This window comes from Cygnus atratus, chromosome Z (genome assembly GCF_013377495.2).
Source record: "Cygnus atratus isolate AKBS03 ecotype Queensland, Australia chromosome Z, CAtr_DNAZoo_HiC_assembly, whole genome shotgun sequence".
In the NCBI taxonomy this organism is placed as follows: domain Eukaryota; kingdom Metazoa; phylum Chordata; class Aves; order Anseriformes; family Anatidae; genus Cygnus; species Cygnus atratus.
The window spans coordinates 73,661,755-73,684,055 of NC_066396.1; the positions used below are offsets into that span (position 1 = coordinate 73,661,755).

General features: G+C 43.5%; 1 protein-coding gene across 4 annotated transcripts in view; it reads right to left on the reverse strand.

Annotated features, from left to right (window-relative positions):
* Window positions 1-3,095: 3,095 nt before the first annotated feature.
* The window catches only part of ECPAS (Ecm29 proteasome adaptor and scaffold), a 66,156-nt gene continuing 46,950 nt past the window's right edge, over window positions 3,096-22,301 (reverse strand). For all 4 annotated transcript variants that reach the window (XM_035564508.2, XM_035564506.2, XM_035564507.2 and 1 more), the window contains exons 29-49: window positions 21,951-22,068; window positions 19,969-20,136; window positions 19,047-19,126; window positions 18,194-18,299; window positions 17,072-17,119; window positions 15,979-16,100; window positions 14,898-15,048; window positions 13,927-13,992; window positions 12,075-12,164; window positions 11,508-11,574; window positions 10,656-10,747; window positions 10,469-10,535; window positions 9,739-9,930; window positions 8,614-8,822; window positions 7,161-7,204; window positions 6,357-6,549; window positions 5,867-6,011; window positions 5,385-5,490; window positions 5,121-5,209; window positions 3,950-4,021; window positions 3,096-3,376 (exon numbers count right to left, since the gene is read on the reverse strand). In XM_035564508.2, the coding sequence (XP_035420401.1) occupies window positions 3,237-3,376; window positions 3,950-4,021; window positions 5,121-5,209; window positions 5,385-5,490; window positions 5,867-6,011; window positions 6,357-6,549; window positions 7,161-7,204; window positions 8,614-8,822; window positions 9,739-9,930; window positions 10,469-10,535; window positions 10,656-10,747; window positions 11,508-11,574; window positions 12,075-12,164; window positions 13,927-13,992; window positions 14,898-15,048; window positions 15,979-16,100; window positions 17,072-17,119; window positions 18,194-18,299; window positions 19,047-19,126; window positions 19,969-20,136; window positions 21,951-22,068 (2,365 nt within the window). In that variant the 3' untranslated portion in view covers window positions 3,096-3,236. The remainder of the gene's footprint in view (window positions 3,377-3,949; window positions 4,022-5,120; window positions 5,210-5,384; window positions 5,491-5,866; window positions 6,012-6,356; window positions 6,550-7,160; window positions 7,205-8,613; window positions 8,823-9,738; window positions 9,931-10,468; window positions 10,536-10,655; window positions 10,748-11,507; window positions 11,575-12,074; window positions 12,165-13,926; window positions 13,993-14,897; window positions 15,049-15,978; window positions 16,101-17,071; window positions 17,120-18,193; window positions 18,300-19,046; window positions 19,127-19,968; window positions 20,137-21,950; window positions 22,069-22,301) is intronic.

Consider the following 22,301-nt stretch of genomic DNA (forward strand, 5'->3'; position numbering starts at 1 on the left):
GTCAAATGAAATCCAACAGCACAAAGGGGGATAGCTACGGCTGGAAAAGGAGCCTAACGCGCTCCCGCTTCAGGCAAGGCTCATAAATCCTAAATTCATTCCCCTTGGTGGTCGCCGTCTCATTTCACATTGCTCCCGTGGAAACCACGGGGTAGCCGGTCATGCTGCAAGGTAACGCAGCCAGCCTGGCTACGATGTTAGCCTCACCCGCTAGCCCCACTGGGTTGCAAGGCCAAGTTGCTGCCTCGCAAACAAGCTCGTATCCTCGCTCCTTCCCCTCCTATTGCGCAGCCACCTGCCTTCTAGGCGGCGGAAGCCTCAGACCAAGCGAGGTGAGCGGCCCGAGGCACTCCTTCAGCACAGCACAGAGCACCACCACCACCAGGCCGGTCAGCTCAGAGCAGAACACACGAAGGCGCTTTCAATTTGGCACAAGAGAACAGCACCAAATACTTGTGTGTGGGGGGGGTGGAAATTACCAGTTACTTCCGAGACGAGGTCATGCATTTTTTATTTAATTTTACCTTTTTGGTAAGCAACAGGGTTTTCTTTCAGTCAGTCCATTTACATACTCCGACAGTACAGATTGCAGTGAATTTGATGGAGATCTTGCAACATTAGAAAACTTTTCTCAATATACATCCATTTAAGCAACAGCTTGTAGGTCAGAACGAGTGCTAGTGTCCAATCTGCGCACTGCACTCCTGGTATACAAAGCAGCATTGCAGCAGCACAAGAAATGCCCACACTGGGCAAAGTACAGTGTGTTTTACATAGTGCAATCACTTTTAGAGGAAAAACTCTAGGAAAGGCCACATCTATTTGTTTATTTTTCAATCCTGTCAAGTTTACAAATGAGAGGGGGGTAGAAATCAAACCTCCGACTGAATTAACTGTTGTACAGGTAGGTTTTGTGTATAGGCACGTGCTTTAGAGAGGAGCTCTGAATCTGTTCTGGAATCACAAGAAAGACATATTGCTTTGTGATTCAGAAAGCATTTATGCCATCTCTAACTTTCCTAACACTCTTGGCCAGAGTTGTTATTCCAGCTGTTCTTAGAGTTCCTAGAATATGCTCTTCCCTCTAGTGTAAATCCCCAATAAAGAAATTCAGGTTGCTATTGTCAACGATTACAGTTATTCTACTTACAGTCTTTTGACCACGTGAGGCGTTGCCTCTGAATACTCCAGTCCACAGTGAAAAAATCAGATTACCAGAGACTTGGAGACTCCTTGCTTTTCTGTAACTGTCACTCCAACCAATACGAAAAAACCCAAGTCAGACAATGAACTGCTACAGCAAAGCATCACTGGTAATATTCATCTAATACAAAAAAAAAAAAAAAAAAAAAAAGAGCACTCATGACACTACATGTCATGGTAAGCAAGTTTTGAAAGATATCGTAAAGTGATTTGCCCAGTAAAATTTTAAAATATACACTGTGCTCAATAAGTTCAAACTACACGTAAACAAAGAGCAGCTCCCTGCAACAAGGTGTAAATCAAAACATTATAGCACCAGCTCCCAGCACCAAGAAGTTGCCCACTGACCAGTTCCAAGTGTACAATGCATTAGTGCTTGCTGAGGTTTCTGCTACACAAGAGCCACAGTGGGACAGCTCTGCCCATTTCTGCAGATGTTTTCTCACCGGGTGGGTACGAACTAAATTCCTCCCTTCCCATGGATAAAGTCAGACAACTAGATTGTTACAGTACCAGAAAACACTGAATGGGAAATGGCACCTGAGGGAAAAGTAGGTACTGTATACCTGATTCTGAATAAATGGGCATGGAGGAAAGGTGACGTTATCTGAACAACTCTCTCCCTGGCAGATCGCATCTGAAAGGAGCTGCAGACCGCATGAAAAGAAACGAACGTCCCCATGCTGAAAGCCATGGACATGATATTGCCCACACTAATGATTTTATTTCACCATCAGCAAAGCATTTATCCCCAAAAAACTGTACGCTTGCTCCTGGTCAGGTTATGGTGCAGTGCTAACTTTATGCTATGAAAAGTCTGTTGCTATAGTGGTCAGGTTTGTCTTTTATCTGAGGAGGGCAACAAGGGGACGGGCAGCATGGCCACATCATCAAATAGCAATTTTACTCCACGTTAATGCAGATATAATCTTTCTTCTCAAGTGCAAATTAAAAAGTATCTGCTAGAAACCAGCATGACTTGGGCTGCTGAGAAATGACATACGATTCAGTTTCTTACAAATATTGACAATTCTAAATCATTACAGGTTTCCAAAGCAAGAACAGGGTTACGGACATGAAGGGGGAAAAAACATTACCACTATTAAAAAAAAAAAAGTATCATTGCAAACTTCGAACACTCTTCAAAAACATATCTAGAAAAGATTGTTTTCCTTTTTTTTTTTTTTTTTTTTTTCTGCAGCTGAGGAGTGTCCATGCAAAACAATTTTGAGAAGAGCAGTGTTCCATCTGGGCACCAACTAGGCCCTATTTTATCCCACACAGCTCAGTAAAGTGCTCTCTTGTGCATCCTTTGAGGAAAAAAGTTCTCATTTAAAGTTTGGGAGGCCGAGGTTACTAGCTGGGGAAGGCATAGTCTCGGTCAATCCATTCTGAGGTCAGAGAAGAAGGAACGAGAGAAGTTAACAGTACTCTGCCTTTCAGAACTCACAGACAACAGGCTGCAAAGGAGGAGCAAACAGGAGAAGCAGAGGTGGATGTCAGATGAAACCCTGCCCCTGGGAAGCCTCAGAAGTCTAACACAGACTTCATCAGAGGCAGCATTTCATTCGTTACAGGTAACACACACTAGCTCTACTGCAGAGTCCCAAAGATCCACTGTTTAGACACCAGGTAACAGATCTCCACGTGGTATCAGTGAAAATCAAATACGCTTTTCGCTTCATGTGCTGGTGGTTTTTCAATAATTGCTTTGAAGGACAAAGGGGATCTGAGAAACATTCTTTTGCCGATCTAAAGAAAAAAAAAAAAGCATCTTGCCCTCAACATTTTCTATAATGCACACTTACAAACATTCTAGGGCAGATCCTTAGAGGTATTTACTGACAAAACAATAACTAATCATCAGCTTAAAAGAGTAAAAGTAACATTAATGGGGAACAGAATTTAAGGCATTTTATTTTGGCCAGGAATTATGCATGCTACAGAGTAATCTTCATTTTCCCATTTGGTTTTCAGACCACTGCACTTTTTTTGTTGTTTTACATGGCACTTCATAGTTTGTGTTTTACAATTTAGTTAAGATTTTCAAGTGTTTTCTTCAATATAAATGCTTTTTCCTGTAGCTCGGGTCTGCTATCTGATGCCATTGTAGATAACGAATGAATGAGGTGCTCTCTGCTTTCTGCTGTCAGGCTTTCCCACTGTTTAGCTTCTGTGAAGACAAACAGACACCATGGTAAATACCAGTCTGTCAGAAAAAAAACACAACAAATAGTCTCCATCCCTGCACAGGCTGAAAGTGACCACCTCACGTCTCACTGCTCTTCCAGGAGAAGAGCTGCTGAGGAGGAAAATTCAGCTGGACACTTGGTGCATGTGCTCCCTGCCGCACAGGTAGCTGTGCCGATTTAGACCAGGCTGAACTTGATTGTTTCGGCCTGCACTATAGGACTGCAAGGGCCTGAAGAACCACGTTTCCCACTTCAAAACTGCTGCACGTAACGCAAGGAGAATGCATCATACACAGTCCTTGCTCCCTCCCTGCTGGACATTTTACCAAGGAGCATCCAACTGCACTTTAGACCTGGACTTCATCCACAACTGCTTCCACCCCCTCCAAGTTTTCCCAGTCACCAGGCACAAAAATCCAAGTCCCAAGCCACCCCTAAAGCACCCAGTGCTGCAAACAGAACGTAATGCCATCTCTCCACCTTCCCAGGCCGCATAGCCACGTACCTTCTATACCAAACAGCAACTCTCCCCTGTGGCAAGCAAAAAGACTCACCTTGCAGTTTGGTGAAGAGCAGTTGTATCACAGACAAAGCTTCTGTTCTTATGGAGGTGTAGCTTTTGTTTTCTAAGGGATTTGAAAACAGCAACAACAACAAAACAGATTCAGAACCAAAGGCACACTAATTGTACAAACAGCAGTTACCACTGTGGTCTGCAGACTACACTTAGCACAGCTAAATGAGCTAATTTATGCTGCCAGTCTGCAATGGTACCCAATTAGATATATCCAAATGGCAGAAAGTGACCAAATAGCAGCTAACAGGTCCACCAAGCCTTGTGTATCACCTGTCCTTCCACCGCAGTACTGTTCCTCACACATGCTGAATTGGAATAAAGTTCACATAACTGCAATGTGACCACAAACAACTTCTGTGCATCATGGACTTCTGTTTTTCTAAGGTGTAATGGCTATAAATCATCCAGGTTTTAAAGAGCAGCATTAAGTACAGGTACACAAACCCTACGCTGTCAAGCACAAGATTGTCACATGAAAATATTTGGTCTCCTGAACTAAAATCTCCTTAAAGCCTCCGCTGAGGTTTAACAGTTAAAAGAAACTGGACTGTACTAACTTCTCCAAAGTAGCACACCAGAAACATGAGCTGCACGTGGGTGCGAGGGGACTGGGCACTGTTAAAGCCACAGGGCAAGCGGCAACACCACCCAAGTAATAACCAGCCCTGGACTGTCCAATTTACATAGGTATCACTTTTATCTCTATGGTTGCCCTCCCGAGGGAGAGCACAAACTGCCTCAAAGCCTTGGAGCTTCATGCACTGGCTGCCTCAGCAAATTCTGGGCACCTCCAATGCATGTGTGTCCAAAAGGACTGATCTGGGGAAGGAGAAAAACTTGTGTTTCATTAAATCAGTAATAGATTGACTGGGTGGGGTTCATCTTCTGCTCTGGAGAGGTATCACAGAAGCGTCTCTCCTCCTGTACTTCTCTTTTCAAAGCTCTCTCGCACCTCAGGGATTTACCTTCCGGAGCACAGCACCCTGCACAACACTGTCCTGATGAACAGCTACTGCAGCGCAAGGCAGGATGTGTCCTATCTGACAGCCTGTGCTTGTTCTGCATTTTCAGAACCAGCCAGCACCCGAAGAGGAAATGTATTAACAAGCAATTCATTATCAACTACAAACTGAAAAACATCCATTTACCTAAAGAATGGGTGATAGATGAACAGGTTTCCAACAGTATTTCTGTCAAAGCCCCAGGGTCTGAGTGTTCCTCCTCAAACAGCACTAACCTGTCAAATGCAAAAACAGACACCCTGTATCACTGGGACAGAAATCTGCTCTGCTTCCTCTGAAAATCCAGTGAACATCACTGCCGTATCACTGCATGGCTTCCGTCATTTCATTGAACAGTTTGAAGCAACAAAGAGAAGAAACATCAAAGAGGAGGGCAGAAAGGAGAATTACCCTTGAAAGTAGGCATTCATGGCTTGCAGCACTCCAAGCTGCACTTTCCACGTGCTGAGTTTCAGACGGTCACACATTAACTTACAAAACTCTTGTCGATAGCAACCTACAGAAAATGAAGGAATTGTGTTACCCTTATGTTACCACAGGGAGAGGCAGAATTAAACGCTTCCTGTCCTGTCTCTCAAATGTTTCTCGCGCTGTGCTCCAAGTGACATCAAGCTAGACTCATGGCATACAACCAAATCAACATCCTGTAAGAAATGGCACCAAAAATCTTTACCAATCAAGGTAGGACAATGCTCATTAAGAATCACTGAAAGATAAGGAGCTGCTTTGTACGTTCTGGCCTGCTAATAAAGACATCCTGTTTTTTCCAACATATCCATGGACCTCCCCGTAAGCCTTCCCATACCCAACATGGTCTCTAGGTCCCGCCCTCCTCCCCCTGTTCGTTTGATTTTCGCTGTTAGATGACTTACGCTGTGTCTCTGGGCTCCTTGGCCACGCTTTACCCAGGGTCTCAAAGGCACAGATCAGGGACTCCATCTGCACCTCCTTCTCCCTCATGTCCTCGTCCTCTTCGTCGTGCTTTGGTAAACCCGTGCCCGTGCTCTCGAGAGAGTTCTGCAGAGGCCATGTGGGGAAGGTGTGATCACCAGGGGATGAGGGCAGACTAGACACACACACTTAGCTGAATTCAGTGTTCCCTTGCAATTTGCTCACACCAGTCCTCGTACCCAACCAGTACAGATGAGCATCACCCACCCTGGCCTTGCATCCAAACAGCTCTCTGTGCTGTGAGAGTCTGAAGTGCAGAGCTGCAAAGTATTGCAAGCACTCGATACAAGCGCTCTACACAGCTACCTAGGAGTCTCCTGCTGCCTGTAGAGCAGCCAGGATTTAACTTTTAGCTGGGGTGATGCTAGGCACCACAGAAGAGAGGAAAACCCCAAGACACTGAACCGTCACCTTCTTTATCATGGGGAAGATGATATCTGCCAGCTCCTGGAACCGGTCCTCCTTTGTTGCCTGCAGCACCCCAGCCGCGCAGCGCAGTGCCACCATCTTGTACTTCAGGTTCTCCTTCCGACACTCCTTCAGGACAGCCTGGACAACATCGCTGACACTCGGCTGGCCAGGCACCGACTTCTGCAGCTCTGCACTGCAACATGAGGCACACAGAGACTTATCAGGCCCTCATCAGCCGCCCTCTGAAAAGTGCTTTTCCCACAGATCACAAACAATACCCACGTTCAGACATAGGACTGCCTACCAATGCTGCAACTGCATCTACACTCTTGTGCTCTTCTTCCCTCTTACCTTGTCCATTCTCCATGATTTTCTTTCCAGTCTTTCCTCATGCAGTTTCAATGCACTTTTCCTCCCTCACTCTTATTCTTCTTCCTCCTTCTCCCTTCTCCCCTTCAAAGTGTTGATCCTTTCCCTTAATCTACTCTTTCTTATTAGCAACTCTGGCCTTTCAACGTCCTCCTCCTTGCCCTAAATCAATTGCTTAGCTCTGAACATCCCTCTGAAGCATTGTCTGTCCCTCCCAGCCCTCACCAGCGACCCACACACTGACATAAGGATTGGAGAGAGACTCCTCACAATCTGATGGGAGATCAAAATGGCGGTCAGAACTTTCTACCTCTTCTTGCAGAAAAGCAGGAGGAGGTAGAGTCTCCCGTTCACCAGCCAGGCAACAACCCCGTGCAACAACCTCCTTTTTGAGATCCCAGACCCTGAGGGTGCCACTTTTTTAAAGACACTTACCTGCATGCAGAGACGACACTGGCAATGGCCTTTAACAGCTCCTCCTGCAATGAGTAAGACAGATACCACTGAGATATGCTCCACAGCCAAAGAGCAGGGTCCTGCTGCACAAGGGAGTCCTTTGCACTCCACTGATAGAGGTACAAGGGAAATAAATCCAAGACACCAGCCAAGAAATGCAATGTTTTGCTCCTGACACTTCTTCTAGGCTGCTGCCGAGGCCACAAAAGCCTTGACTTTCCATCTGCACTGAACAGCAGTGTAAAGGGGTCTTGCAGCACCTCTGAGCACAAGCTAGTCCCCTTTAAGGCCTGAATACAGTACACTGGAACTAAGTGAGTTTGCAGACGACACTAAATGAAGAGCTGTTGACTCCTTTGACAGTAGAAAGGCCTTGCAGAGAGACTGTGACAGATTGTAGAGCTGGGCAATCACCAACAATATGAAGTTTAACAACAGCAAGAGCTGGATTCTGCACCTGGGACAGGGCAACACTGAATACACATACAGACTGGGGGACGAGACGCTGGAGAGCAGCCCCACGTAAAGGCATCTGGGGGTTTGGGTTGACAGCAAGCTGAACCTGAGCCAGCAGTGTGCCCTGGCAGCCAGGAGGGCCAGCTGTACCCTGGGGTGCCTCAGGCCCAGCACTGCCAGCTGGTCGAGGGAAGGGATTGTCCCGCTCTGCTCTGCGCTGCTGCGGCCTCACCTCGAGTGCTGCGGGCAGTTCTGGGCACCACAGAACAAAAAGGACAAGAAACCATTAGACAGCTTCCTAAGAAGCGCTACAAAGATGGTGAAGGAGTCTGGAGTGGCAGACGTACGTACAGCGGCTGAGGTCCCTGGGTTTGTTCAGCCCAGGGCGGAGCAGGCTGAGGGGAGGCCTCATGGCGGCCTGCAGCTCCCTCACGAGGGGAGCGGAGGGGCAGGCGCTGAGCTCTGCTCTCTGGGGACAGCGACAGGACCCGAGGGAACGGCATGGAGCTGGGACAGGGGAGGGTCAGGCTGGGGGTTAGGGAAAGCTTCTGCACCCAGAGGGTGGTCGGGCACTGGGACAGGCTCCCCAGGGCAGTGGGCACAGCACCGAGCTGCCAGAGATCAAGAGGTGTTTGAACAGCGCTGTCAGACATCTGGGTCAGATTTTGGGGTCGTCCTGTGTGGAGCCAGGAGTTGGACTCAAGGATTTGCATGGGACCCTTCCAAATCAGGATGTTGTATGATTATATTATATTATAGTCTATGGGGGAACCGAGCTCCTAAAGCAATCTAACTCCACCTCTGTTCATCTTCCCTGGCACTTATGTATGACAGGCGCAGGGCAAACATCAGGCTCCCCAAGCCAGAGGTCATGCATGTGGTCCTCTGCAATGAAGAACATTGCATTTCCTGCCTTGAGGGACAAGTGCTGGACAAATGCTCACAGCAATCCACAGGGTACCGGTTCCATTTTTACCTTCCCAGTCCACGTTCTCCCTGGCAGACCCTGCAGCAGTGCAGAGAGCACTATTCCCAGATGCGGAGGTACAAGGGAGCCAGTCTGTTTGGCAACTGATGCCATGGCAGCTGCTCCCTGGGCTTTCATCTTCCAGGATTGTGACTGCAAAGCCTTCTGTGTAATGGCTATCAACTCCTGCATATACAGCCTGATGCCACCCTGAGTACCTGCACAGAGGAAACAGAGGCACAGAGGAAATTGTAATTTTGCCACAAAGAGAACAAATATTTGATCTTACTAAAAAAAACAAACGAGAAGGGGGCTATTACAGATTTCTCGATTTTTATAAGACTTAGGCAAAACAGCAAAGAATTCTTTGCAGGCTGACTGAAGATAGGTTCTGTTTTCCAGGTGCTTCCAAATAACATCTTCAGATTTGTTTTATCTAGAGACAGAGCTCATCTCAGTCTTTTCACATGGCAGACACTATACACTGTGTTAGCCAGTTTCTAGGAAATGAACAGGTCACTGGAAAACCCTTTTGCAGTTCCTTTTCCAAACTCCAGAAATGTATTCTAGTGACTGAGGGATCTGAAACCAGGTCAGAGAAGAAACCAGCAAAACCATTTCACCATGCATCCAGATCTTCCTTTACAGACAGAAAGCATAGCAGAATAGCCCTTCTAATATTGTAGATTCATTTACTGAAGTTAAAACCACAGGCATCACTAGAGGAACAGATGAGATCTCCAGCCCCAGAGAGGGGCTGAAGTTCCCTTTAAGTTTAGGGAGTGCAGCAGCTACTGAACATGGCACTGAAATTTCCAAAGATGTTCAGCTACCTGCAGCACTATAAGGGCTGCATTACAGTGGCATTAAGTGCCTCACAATCATAAACTGTTCCTCCTGACTGAGTTTGTGTATCCTCAGCTATTGACAGCTCTGTAATTATTTCAAATAGGCTCAGAGAAACTAACCTGCTCAAACTCTTACAGGACATCTTTAGCAAGGAAGAAAATGAAAACAAGCTTCCCACATTGTTTGGTATGAGAACGCCCTATTTTCAAAATGGATTTCCAGAAAGCATGATATTTTATGGCTCATGCATCACAGAAAGCTTCTACCACTCTTAATGCAACTTACCAGGTACATTTTCCTGCCAAACTTCAGCCCACAGAGTAGAATCCTCTCTCTCTCCTTTCTCTTCATCGGGAACCTCATGCATACCAAGAAAAGCCAATGGCAACACCTGTTTGGCGTGGTTCTTCACTACGTCTGGACTGTAGCGTCCCATAGCATGTACAGTTAAAGCACAGCCTGTCCTGTACACTGGCTCTGAAGGAGCAAAACAATCACATTACAACTGTGAGGTAGGTTTTTTCCTTGGACAGCTTTTGGTCTGCCTCTTGGGAAACAGACGAATGCCATCACATGATGATGCACGGGAATTATCCAGCTGGTGAAGGTGTTATGGTTTTATCTGGGATGAGTTAATTTTTTTTTCCTAGGGGCTTGTATGATGCTGCGTTTTGGATCTTTGATGAAAATAGTGGTGACAACACATGGATGATTTTAGAAAGTAGCGGCTGAATTCCTTGTTTTGCTTTGCTGTGTGCACAGCTTTCGCATTACCTAGTAAACTGTTTTTATCTCAACCCATGAGTTCTCACACTTTTACCTTTCTGATTCTCTCCCCCATCCCACCTGGGGAGAGTGAGTGAGCAGCTGGGTGGTGCTTAGCTGCCCAACAGGATTAAACCACAACAGAAGGCAAGTGTCACAGTACAGAAATGTTTCTTTACCAGCTTCTGCCAGCATCAAGAACCCTTTTATGCACTATATTCTGTAACGGAATATCCAAGAAGCAACATACCTTCCTTTTCCATGTACCAACTGCTGAGTTTGTGCAGCAGCTTCTCAGTGCTACTGTCCCGAGAAGTCTGTAACAGAGAAGAGACTCAGACCACTCAAACACTCGGGAAAAAAAAAAAAGAAAAAAAGTAAAAACACCAAGCAAACAAACAAATAAAAAGCTAAAACCACCTCAAACCTCTACTCACCCGGACTAGATGGCCCATAGCAAAGGCAAAAGACTTCTGCACCACACTGTTGCGATCAGTCAGGCCACTAAGTAAAGCACTCATAAGTTTGCCTGTTGGAAGAGACTTCACTTTGTCAGGTGGATCATGTTATTGCTGTGGCAAGAATTACAACAGCCTGTGTTTCATTAGATCACCTGCACTTACGCATTCTCACTCTTCACATGTTTGCTGGCCTATATATCTGCCCGGTCGTTATGTTTAAACAAGTGCGCAGAATAACACAGCTCTTAGTGGCAGCAAAGCCCAGCAAATGCTGGTGCTTTGCCACCCTCAGCCTGCACACCTCAACTGATAATGTTCCTGTGATGTGAGCACCCCAGCTGATCGTGCATTCAGTTGTTTTCCTACTGTGCAACAGAAGGGAAGCCTTCTTCGTACTGCCATCACAAAGTCTCTGTGTAAAGAGAAGACTAAGATACACAGAACCTAAGTTCCTGTTTATGGTCCTCCTGTAGCTCTAAGTGAAGGAACAAGTGCTTACTTACAGCACTACACTAACACAGGCATTGTCAGCCTGCTCCAAAAAGTCTAGAGAGAGATTTCCACCTGTTCCTCCTGAGCACTAAGGAATTTGCTCAACTCTTCTCTCAGCCTCTTCCAACTTGGAGATGCATTTAACATCCCAAGGACCTAACTGCAGTATGCCTATCTGATGCACAAGGCAACTCCAAATAACTCCCTGAAGAAAATAAAATAAAAAATAAAAATAATTCCTGTGATAAAAAATCAATGGTGAATAGGGAAGAAATGACACCTACAAAGCAGCAACAAAAAACACTTATAAAACTTGACACTAGAAACAAACCCTACCTGAATATGGTGTTAGGTCCTGGGGACACTGTGTGGTTAACGAGACAATTACACTGGCACAGCCTCCCTGGAAGATTGCAAGGGAAAATAAGGGTAAGATAAAAAAAAATTAGCCTCTGGTTATTACTGTTAATACTTGCTGTGGTGCTGTACAATATGACCTAGGCTCACCGAGCCTCTGCTCCATCAGCTGGGAGCTGATGCCAGAAACAGAAACTGTTTGTAGCAAATGAATGACAAGAACTGAATTAGGAAGAAAGAAAGTTACCAGGAACCACACTCAGGATGGATGGACCTGGAAGATTTACAGGTATCAAGGACTACATTTGGCACTCAATTGTCATGGAATACAACAGCCATGTAGTCCAGGGGAGATTAATGCAGCACACATGCAGAAAATTACAAGTGATGTAGGTGGACTGAGACTCAGATGTAAAACAACTATGGTATGAATGAACCCAGGCTGTCACTTCAAAAGAAAAAGCCAAAAAAACCCACAAATTTAAATTGACACTTCACTGCGCTCCCTTTTCCATTTCCAAACGATCTATTAAAACACAGGCATACCTTTGTGCCAAGGCCTACTCCGCTTTTGATCAGTTCACAGAGACGAGGTACCAGCTCACCCAGGATGGACACATCCAAGTACTGCAAGCTCTAGAGAAAGGCAAGGGACCAAATAAATAAATAAAGTAATTATATTTAAATTAAATTTATTAATTAAAATTAAAAAATAATTAAAGTTTATTAATTAAATTTATTAATTAAAAGGCCTGCCCACAGTTCTTCACACTGGTCTTTTGCTGAACTACACTACATGCACTACAAGAGTTTGGTGCATGAAGTGCAAAGGGCACCATGACATATCTTATACCACATACATACTATCTTGTCCCAGTTCTGTGGTGAGGTGACCCTGCTGAAATTATCAGTTGCTAGAATCCATGAATTCCTGCACTCCAGTTTCTTAGAAAACTGAAACTAACACACTAGCAAGAATGCCTTTTGCCAAGGGAAAGAAGAGATGAAAAGGAGTGCCTGTTTTAGGACAAAACCCAACATTCCTCTGATTGTCTGAAATCCCGAAGCAGTAACATCTCCAAACCAGACAATAAAATGACAACAGTCAGTTTTTAAGCAGGTCAAGGTACATGAGTGGAAAAAGTAACTTCAAGTTTTGAGAGAGATTATTGGTATAATTTTCTAATCTCCCGTGCATAAGATGTTAGTAAGCAAAACAAAAACCCACTGTATCACAACCAAGGAGACAACCTACCATCTCCCAGCCAAACCCAGAACATACAGGAATTGAGGGGTTGCTCACAAACCAGAACATCTTTGTGCTACTCCAGGGAAACCATGCTATCTCACCTCTTCCCTAAGAAATCTCAAGTGCTGATGGGGACAGCACAACTGTCCTCACTCCTGGCTGGAAGGGGGAGAGGCATGGCCAGGAGGAAGGACAGCAGCAGCTGCTCCAGCCTGCAGGGTGCCAGCGAGTAGAGTTTTTCATGGAGCCTTTTATCCCCATACACTTTACACGCTATAAATAGAGAGCACTCCACATGACACCAAAACACAGCTCCCTCTGTGCTGCACCCAGCAGCTCCAAATGCTGTTACGTACAGGAGAGCTTGCTGTTGTTACTTTTGTGTAAGTGCACAGAATAGCTCTGGTTGCTGTACTTCTCTTAAAACTTGCTCAACGCGCACACACCCTGTCTGCTCTCGTGCCCCTGGCTGTATGAAGTACCCAAGCACAAAAATGAGGTCCTTCTCTTTAGAAAGGGTCAGGTTCTAAGAGAGGGCAGGGAGGTCCACCAAGACCCCTACAGCAAAGTGTCTGGGCATCTGCAGCTCCTCCAGCAGCAGCAAACTGCAGTGCCAAACACTAGCTGCTGGCAGTGCTTTCAATAACATCATCGTCTTCTCTAAATATCTCTGCCATCTAAAGCACTGTCCAGGTAAGGATATCTAACGCACCACACGGCACAGATCCGACAGCATTCGTGTCTTAAGAACAATGACTGTCATCAATTGGAGGGCCAGGTGAGAAGCTTTTGGTGGAATTGTAGGCCAGAGATGAAGAGAAATGGCAAGCAGAACAATGCAGAATGAGCTGAACCCCATCTAAGGAAAAGCACTTTGTCGAGGAAGGTAGGTTCTCAGGTGGAAAAACAATCCCTCTGACTCCAAACAGAGCCACAATGGAGCCATTTACCAGCAATGAGCTAATAAGAAAGTGAGGAGCAAACTGTGACCGCAGGATGATACAAGTCAGGATGTAAAAGAGAAGGTGGACAGACATTCACATGCAGATAATAAAAATGATGCCTCAATTCCATAAAGCTCCCAGTTTGATTCCTATTTTTCTCCTACAACATACCTTAAGCTGGAAGCCTTCTGAATCAAGTACTTACCATGTTAATAGTTTCCATCATGGGAGATGACTTGACAGCACTAAGTCTGGCACTGTCCATTGCAGTCTAAAGAAAAAAGAGGGGAAAAAAAGAAAACATTAATTCAACCCGAAAACAGTGGAAAAGCCAATATCAACAGTAACTCTACCTCACAAACAGAAACCAAAATCTATTTCAGATGCATCCAGGCAAGAAATAGTAACATCTTCAGCCTGTGAATGCTCCTCTTTCAGAGGCAGAGGCAGCTGGATGTTCTAGATGAAGTACAGGAGCTACACAATACACTTCTGACATGATGAAATAAAGACAGAAAAGAAGAAAAAAAGGAAGAGACCTACTGTGCCCTATTGTTTACTCCGTTCTTGTTGGCAAAGGGCAGAGTTTACTCCCTTTTCCTCCCCACAATGAAATTAGCTCAATTTGCTCTGGAACAATAGGGTTTAATTTGCTTTCCCATAACACTGCTACTAATTAATAATATGGTTCTTTGAGAGAGATTAAAGGACACAGTACTGACAGCACCCAGCTCTTGCCCATATTGCTGTGGCATACCTTCTAATGTATGTGAGAAGAAGTAGTAGCCTTGCAGTTAACACCCTGGGAAAAATATCACCACTGTTTGGCAGTACAGATGCATTCCAGATAACTATCACTGACTTTCTCTTTGCCTGTGTCACTCTTCTACATGGAGCTGAAGTGACATATAGTGACATAGTTCTTATTAAGGTTCTTAACTTTCTGAAATATGTGGAAGTCTAGTGAATGACATAAAAAATCCCCACACTTCCATCTCCCCCTCCAAAAAAACATATGTCCATCCATATTCCAGTGAGTACATTTATGTTAGTATATTCCAGCTATTTAGCTATTCCACTTCTCCTTCATCTCTCAACCAAATCTTCTATTTTTCTGTTCACCAACAGAACAAATGAAGCTTGTATCTTCCAAACTTCTGCTCTGTTGGTACTTACTTTCTCCTGATCTGTTGCACAAAGACTCAAATAATTGAGGACCTGAGGCTCCAGCACACTCAAGGACTCCAGCAGGGCTGGGATAAGTTTTGGTGCATGAGGTTTCAGCATAGATCCAGCACTTTTACTGATCTTCACAAGAGTGTTAATGCTGGAAAAAGATCAAAGGGAAGGTCAAAACTGCAACATACAGACTTAGCTGAAAAATCTCCAGTCTACTGTCATTCAGTACCAACAAAAAGGCCATTCCAAGTCTCAGGTATGCCAATATAAATCTACCTGCAAACAGTAATCTGTATATCGTTCTGATTAAGTAGGATCAGACCCTAGCTCTGAGCCTACAACTGGTGCTATGTTTGCACAAGGATTGCTTAGATTGGCCAGGGTATCACAAAGGGAATGGGCAAAGAGACAGTACTACAGACAGATGCAGGAAGAAATAACACATCGTCATGTTTCAAAAAAAGCTCTGGGCAAAGTCAGCCCAGAGAAATCAATGGTCTCTGCCCAAGAAAAACAAATTACAATGATTTGTTCAAATCCCATTTGTCAGTTTTAGACTGACCAGATTTCTCTGGCTGCATTGTGTCAGAGGGTTTTTAACACTTCAAAAAGTATGAAAAAGTTTAAGAAATATTGACTATAATCTGTTCGGAGCTTTCTAACCTTCCTGGATAATCATGTTCAATAAAAGAAAATTGTTTCTGGGAAGACCAACTACACTCCAGGTCTGAATTTTCCTGCTTTTCTGTGCATAAAGTAAATGAAAGAATAAATAAGGTTACAAAGTGACAAGCATGTGAATTCCCTACATTTCAAGAGACATCGAACCATTAAACAGCATAAAATATATCTGAACAATGTGATCAAATGCAGTCACCTTTGTCACTTGTTTAAACAGGAGGTCCCCAAAAGATACATGCAGTTCCCGGTTTGAATTCAGTGAGAGAAGGGTTCAGTATGAAGGCTGATTTGGGGAGAAACTAGTGACTTCAAATACAAAGAACATTCTGCAATTCAGGTGAATAAACTGGGTCTCTGTGCCCTCACCCCCAGTGAACGTACGTGATGCAAAACTAACCTGAGAGATCGGACTTCAGCAACTGTGCTTACTATTCCTTTGTCTAGGAGGCAAGGAAGCAATACAGCTACTGTCTTCTGACCTGCAGCTCCTTTAGAGGGATCACACATTTTCACACAAACCTGGGAACAGATGAGAATTGGTGTTGCAAGCACACAAAAACCTCCTGTTCATATTTCATTAACGCACCTTCTTGGTCAGACAGAAGAAGCCAACAGCAACTACAGCTGCTTACAAACAAACCCAGGCTCTATTACATGTTCATTCTTCTCTCCAGGAAGCACTTAAGATCCTAAGCCACGCTCCTAAAGAAGTTTCAGCTACAGTCAGTTTCCAGAAAAGGCAAATTCAGAGCTAACACCTAAGATCCATGTGTGGATGAAGAGATGAACCAAAAGACCTCTCAGCCCAGAGACAGCCTGTCTCAGTTACATGGATTCAACTGTTCCACAAGGCAGAGCACCAAGTCTCAGATCAGAACAGATTCTGCAGTGGTAACGACAATGTGTATGGACCAGGTCACCATGCTTTTGCCATTGAAATTTCATGCTGCATGCATTGTGAAAGTTATGATTTCAAACATGGCTCTTATAATCTGTTCCCATTTCCACGGATTTGACCTTTTAGAAGAATATCAAACAAAACATTAAGTGATGTTGTGTATTATACCCAAGATATCTTGTGTCAGCAACAGCACCAAACAGTAAAGTTCAGACTGGATTACTTTATTTCATGCCAGGTTCCGTTGGGCTTGGTCAGCTATGACCTGCTGCAGTTACAAAACATTTCCTTAAATCTCATCCCCAAGTGGGAAAAAAAAAAAGGTAAAGAAAAAAAAATCAGTATCTCCCTCCTGTGGCTTTTCAGAACTTGACATTGCATTAGCCTCAAGCACCAGACCTCCACCAATGTTAATGGAAGTACAGAAGGGTATGGGGCCAAAATTATTAAGATTGCCTTTCAGGTGGCTGTTCTGTTCAAGACAACAGCCTATAGCAAAAAGGACACTCCTGGAGAGATGAAAATTAATGATTATCTGAAATCAAAAAAAGAAAAATGTGTCCATGAGCAAACGACAAGATTAGATTTTTACCTTGCTTAAAGTTTTTAGGGCTAGTTCTGCTGCCTTTCGCACAGATTCCTAAAAAACAGAACAACAACATTTTTACTATTTTTAAAACTTCTATATAATGACTCATATTCATTGATAGGTATACCATTAACACTGTCAAGACTATATTCATCACTAATACTTAATAATTTTAAAATAAATTTGTCTAGGGCTATAGAAAGATGGACTAAAAGCAAACAGTAAAATCAGCATGGCTCTGGTAGCACCAGACACTATTACCAAGTAGACTGTAACTTTACCTGCATTGATGAATTAACAAGTTTTGAGCAATATACTCCCGGGTAATGAAACACAATCACCTACATGGAGTTGGACTCAATGACCCTTATGGGTCCCTTCCAACTCGGGACATTTTGTGATTCTATACACTCATAAATTCCCTGAACGTTCTCAGAAGAATTATGGCCTGTCACAAGCAGACTTTCCCAAGCTATTTCCAAGTAAAATTCAGGAATTAGTGTGCCCCATGGACCTTTCCCAAAAGGCAGCTTGCAAGCAAGGCAGCTGCTCTTTTTTGGAGGCTAACATACTTTATTAGCACAAAAGCAGAACATTCTGCCAGTTGGTGTGAATGCCCAGGAACATTTCTGAACACATTGAATTTACTAGTATGAAAGCAATTTCCTGGTACATGGCACAGTTTGGGAAACAGCCCAGCCCTGCTTCAGCAGGAAAATCTGCATCCAGAGAAAACATGGGACAAACCTGGAAGAACATGAGGACTCTGACTTCATATCTGCAAGGCATTTAAGCACACATGCAGTCCAAAATAAACTTTTCTATACTTGAGAATTAAGCATATACTTAGGAATTCTTTTATATCCAGGAAAAGTGCTGAACCTTCAAGAATAAGCACAGCAGGAATGAAAACTAATCCTTAAAAACAAGAGGAAAAATACACAGTGAATTTACAATAGCATGGAAATTTTAACTGTAAAGGGCCTGAACTTGTAGTAGTGTGCTTAACACAGAAATCCCATTAGCTTCAACTCAATTTCTCAAAGAATCTCTTTTTTAAACACCTCAGAGTCTGATCACTGTACTTTTTGTGAAAGATTCCTTTTCAGTTATCAGTTCCATTACCTTAATGTCATCTTGCACTCTAAATAGGATTTCCCAGATCTCTGGAAGCTTGTCTATAATGTCATCCAAAGGCCTTCCTCTTAATAAGTCATTCAGTGCTAGACAGCTGCAAACGAGGAATTTCATTTCAATCACACGGTATATTTATTTGATACGGATATAACTAAATAAGTAAATGGCTTAATGAAAAAATCTGTTTTACTTTCCGTATTTTCTCAAAACCCTTAACCTACTCTGCTGTAAGAAAGTCTCCCTTAGCAGAAGGAAAAAAGCATTCAGCTAGACAGGTGAAATCTGAAGCAGGTGACAGCATGCAAGAAAGGCTCCTGTGGTGAAAACTGCTATTACAAACATTCCAGTTGGGATATCGTTTCAGATGTCTTTTATCCTAGTACAGGATAAGGGAAAAAAAACTACAATGGTCTTAAGTCTGTAACTGAAATTAAAATGGAAGTTTTCAGTACAGCATAACCACAAACCAATATAAGGAACAGTTTATTAAAAATGCTATACCAAATGGCACCCTCCTGCCAAGCACATATGTAGCCAGACTGTCAGTATTTTCTAACATTATGCAATACTTCAGGTCAAAGGATAGCCAATAACTGTGACCAGAAAGCTTTTCTTTTGGAGAACATTTTTTAGTATCATGTCAGGATGCATGCAATACAAATTTTCAGGCTCAATGAAGCAGATAGCTTTAAGACTGTATCACACTTCAAGTGCAGACTCCCCAGTTTGGGTCTATCCTGTGGAAAGGACACATCTTCCTCTCCAGAGACTTCTTTTGGTTAAAAGGCGTATGGTGAAGAAGAGAGTTCAAAGAAAAGTCTGTTACTTTTCCTAGCAATACCTGGATTCCCTGATTCTCCAGAGACTGCTGGTTAGGTTACTGATCAAATCCTCAAGAATTTCCTTCATATACTTATCAACCTACAATTAAAAAGAAAAGATCATACATGAAACAAACAAGGAGCATGCATCCATTCCGCTGTCTGAAAACAAGATCCTTTTGGACAATACAACCTGCTTTTAGCCACAGCAGATAAACTAATGCTCACCAGGGCTGACTGTGCAAGCTTATTTTGACTTTGCTTTAGAAGTGCCTGTCTCTGCGCTGCTTCAGGGCTTAGCACTGTGACAGTCCTTTACCAATAGAACTGTTTATATGCAGCACCAAACCCATATTTACAGCAGAAGCAGTTGCCCTTTGTTGAAGGATCAGAGTCAAAGACTTCACACAAAGATCAGCCTTGCTAGGAGAAAGGATTTACAACTCCAGTTCCAGGCCTTTTGGATATAAAATAAGGGTCCATCATGAAATTCACTTATTCCTGAGACTTGCCAGGGCAGAATTATTCTCAAACTGATGGAACATCATCTTTGCATGGGCTTCTTCCCATTTCAGAACTGAGGAACCATATTCAGATGCTCTTGTTCTAGAAATGCATCTTCAGCTACAAGGGTTTCTGAAAAGCTTCTCATAAGCAATATCAAAGCCACATCACGGAGAGGAAAGACTGTACTTTAAGTATCAAGTCAGTCAAACTTTAAGATTGGCCACACAAAATCTGCAATATCCTTTCACACGTAAGAGGCAGCACAAAGGCTCTGCATTCTCCACCTCATCCACAGATTTAACCAACTCTTTCTTGAGAACAACATCTCACCTCTTTCTGCACAGTCTTTCACAAGATACAGCTTTTCCATAAGGATCATTGAGATGCTCCTGGGTTAGCAGAAACCCACCACTCTGTATTTTACAGCTCACTCACCATTGACTTGTCGGTGACCAAGGCATTCCAAATGCTGGTCATTGCCTGTCGAATGCCTAGGTTGGGGTCAAACTGGTAGCGGTAGAGCCGGGGAAGAAGCTGGGGCAAAAATGGAGCCAGCTGCTCTCCAGCCTTGGCAGCAATCACATTGAAACCAAAAGCTGCTCCCTGAAATAGTAACAAAAGAATGTGTGATGAAACAAACTGCTCAGCCACTCAGTTATTGCTCCTGGGCACACCACAGTCAGTGGCAAAGCTAACTGACACAGATTAGACACCAAGTTAAGAGGACTACAGTGGTACCAGTATTAGCCCTTATCAGTGCTACAGTACCACAGTCATCTCAAGCATACAACCACACTCAGGAGACAATATACTACTTCAAAACCTCCTCCTTCATTTCAAGATGTCATCTGACACCCTTTGCCAAAGTTCTGGTAGAGAATTAAAACTATAAGGATTTGAGAACGTTTTTCCTAAACGGTTCCTTCCTCAGGGTGGGCCACTGCTTCCTTACAACTTTGATGCATTTAGAAGACCTAGCATAACTTAGGCACTGAAAAAATAAAAATAAAACAATGCTTCCTTAACCGTACAATCTGCAATTGATAGGAACGACTAGTTTGCCTGTGTCCTTATTTACTTCAAGCTCATTCTTTCATATTCTTTTCCTTTTCCAGCAGAGCACCACTGCCAATTATAACACAGTGGAACTGATTCTCACTCATGAGGTACCATGGGGTTTGCCAGGATAGCCTAAAGAGAAGATACTCAGTACAGGCAGTACAGACTACTTCCAGTGACTTTCATCTCTGCTTCCTGACTTGCTGTGTCAAAAGCTTCCACTCAAAACCTCACTTAAGGGATTTCAAAGGATATACTGTTTGGGTCACAGTCTAGAAAAGACAAACTCCCAGTTAGGACCACTGCTGTGAAGACCAAGATGTAAGGAAAATAGAGGCATCATCTAGCAAGGCCCTGCACAGCTTGGCAAGGATGGAGCATGGACTTCCAGATGTCCCCTTCAATTTAAATGACTGCAATTTCCTCAAATGCCAGAGCTCCACATGCAGTTGCTGAGTAGATTTTCTTTGACTTACCCTGACTGGTAAAATTCCACAAGGATGATGAACCTAACTATGCTCCTATGCCTCCTGGAGTCCCAGGACAGAGAGAGCTAATGTTGGAGCTTGTTTTTTTGCATTGAGGGGCCAGACACTAGTTGCCAGACTCAAAACCTCAGGTAGGGAGCACAAAAGAGCATGAAAGGTGCACTACAGAAGACACAGCCCACTTGGGTCTTCTGCGTAAAAGATGACTGCATGCTCCTAGGGACAAAACAAGTTCTTCCACGTGTAGGTAAAACCAGAGAAACAGCTGTCAAGTTAGGGCTCTGAAAAATTTACTTAGATCTTAAAATTTATTGTGCTATTCTTTTTTTTCCCCCAGGAAGTGGATCTAGTAGTCTTCTGACTTTGCTAAGGGTCCCAGTAGCTTTAAAATACCAAGTTTGGCTTTTGGTAAGCTAAAAAGGACACTATTTTGGCAACAGTGGTTAAACCAGTGCATTTTCAACCTGGTTTCTAGCATCTTGTTGCTGAATAGTTTTTGCTGTGACTTGTTATGTAACAAAGCTCTTTTTCTCTGGCAGGTGAAAATTCATCCAGTTTTGAAAATATTAACTCACTGCCTGAACATATCAAGACCTGGCCTCTAAATGCTCTCAAAAATAAAAGGATCACAGCTGATTCAGAGTGGAATGCAAGATGATATAAACCACGTGATACCAATGTTTTGTTGTAAGAAGTAATCCTAAATTTGCTTCTCTAACTGCTGAATTTGCATTGAGCCTGACACCAAAGCACCAACACGTGGCCTCCACATGTGGTTATAGATGGATCATATAACCGAGTTAGAGAAATGCAGTTACTGTTTCCAGAGCTCACAGAGGGAATGAAAGCAGTATGAAAGCAGTAAATTACCTTCCGAGAATTCCACATGGCATGATGGTTGGCCAGATTCATGAATTTGTATACCAGGTCTGGCTGATTGAGATCACTAGCCAGTGAACAAAGCTCCTTGTAAGTAGAAAGACCTTGACTTTGGAAAGCAGAAGGGAAATCAGTTATTTTTAGGGGAATTACTATTTTTAGCTACAGAAATACCACAATAGTCAAATCACAGCCTAAAGCAGAGAGAGAAAAGTGAATACCTTATCAGTATTACATGAAAATAGTTACAGTAACTTAAAGAACAAGAAGGAATGAAAAACACAGGAAGCAGATTTATAGGCAAGTGAATACCATTTCAGCATTGACTGTGTGTCTTTCATT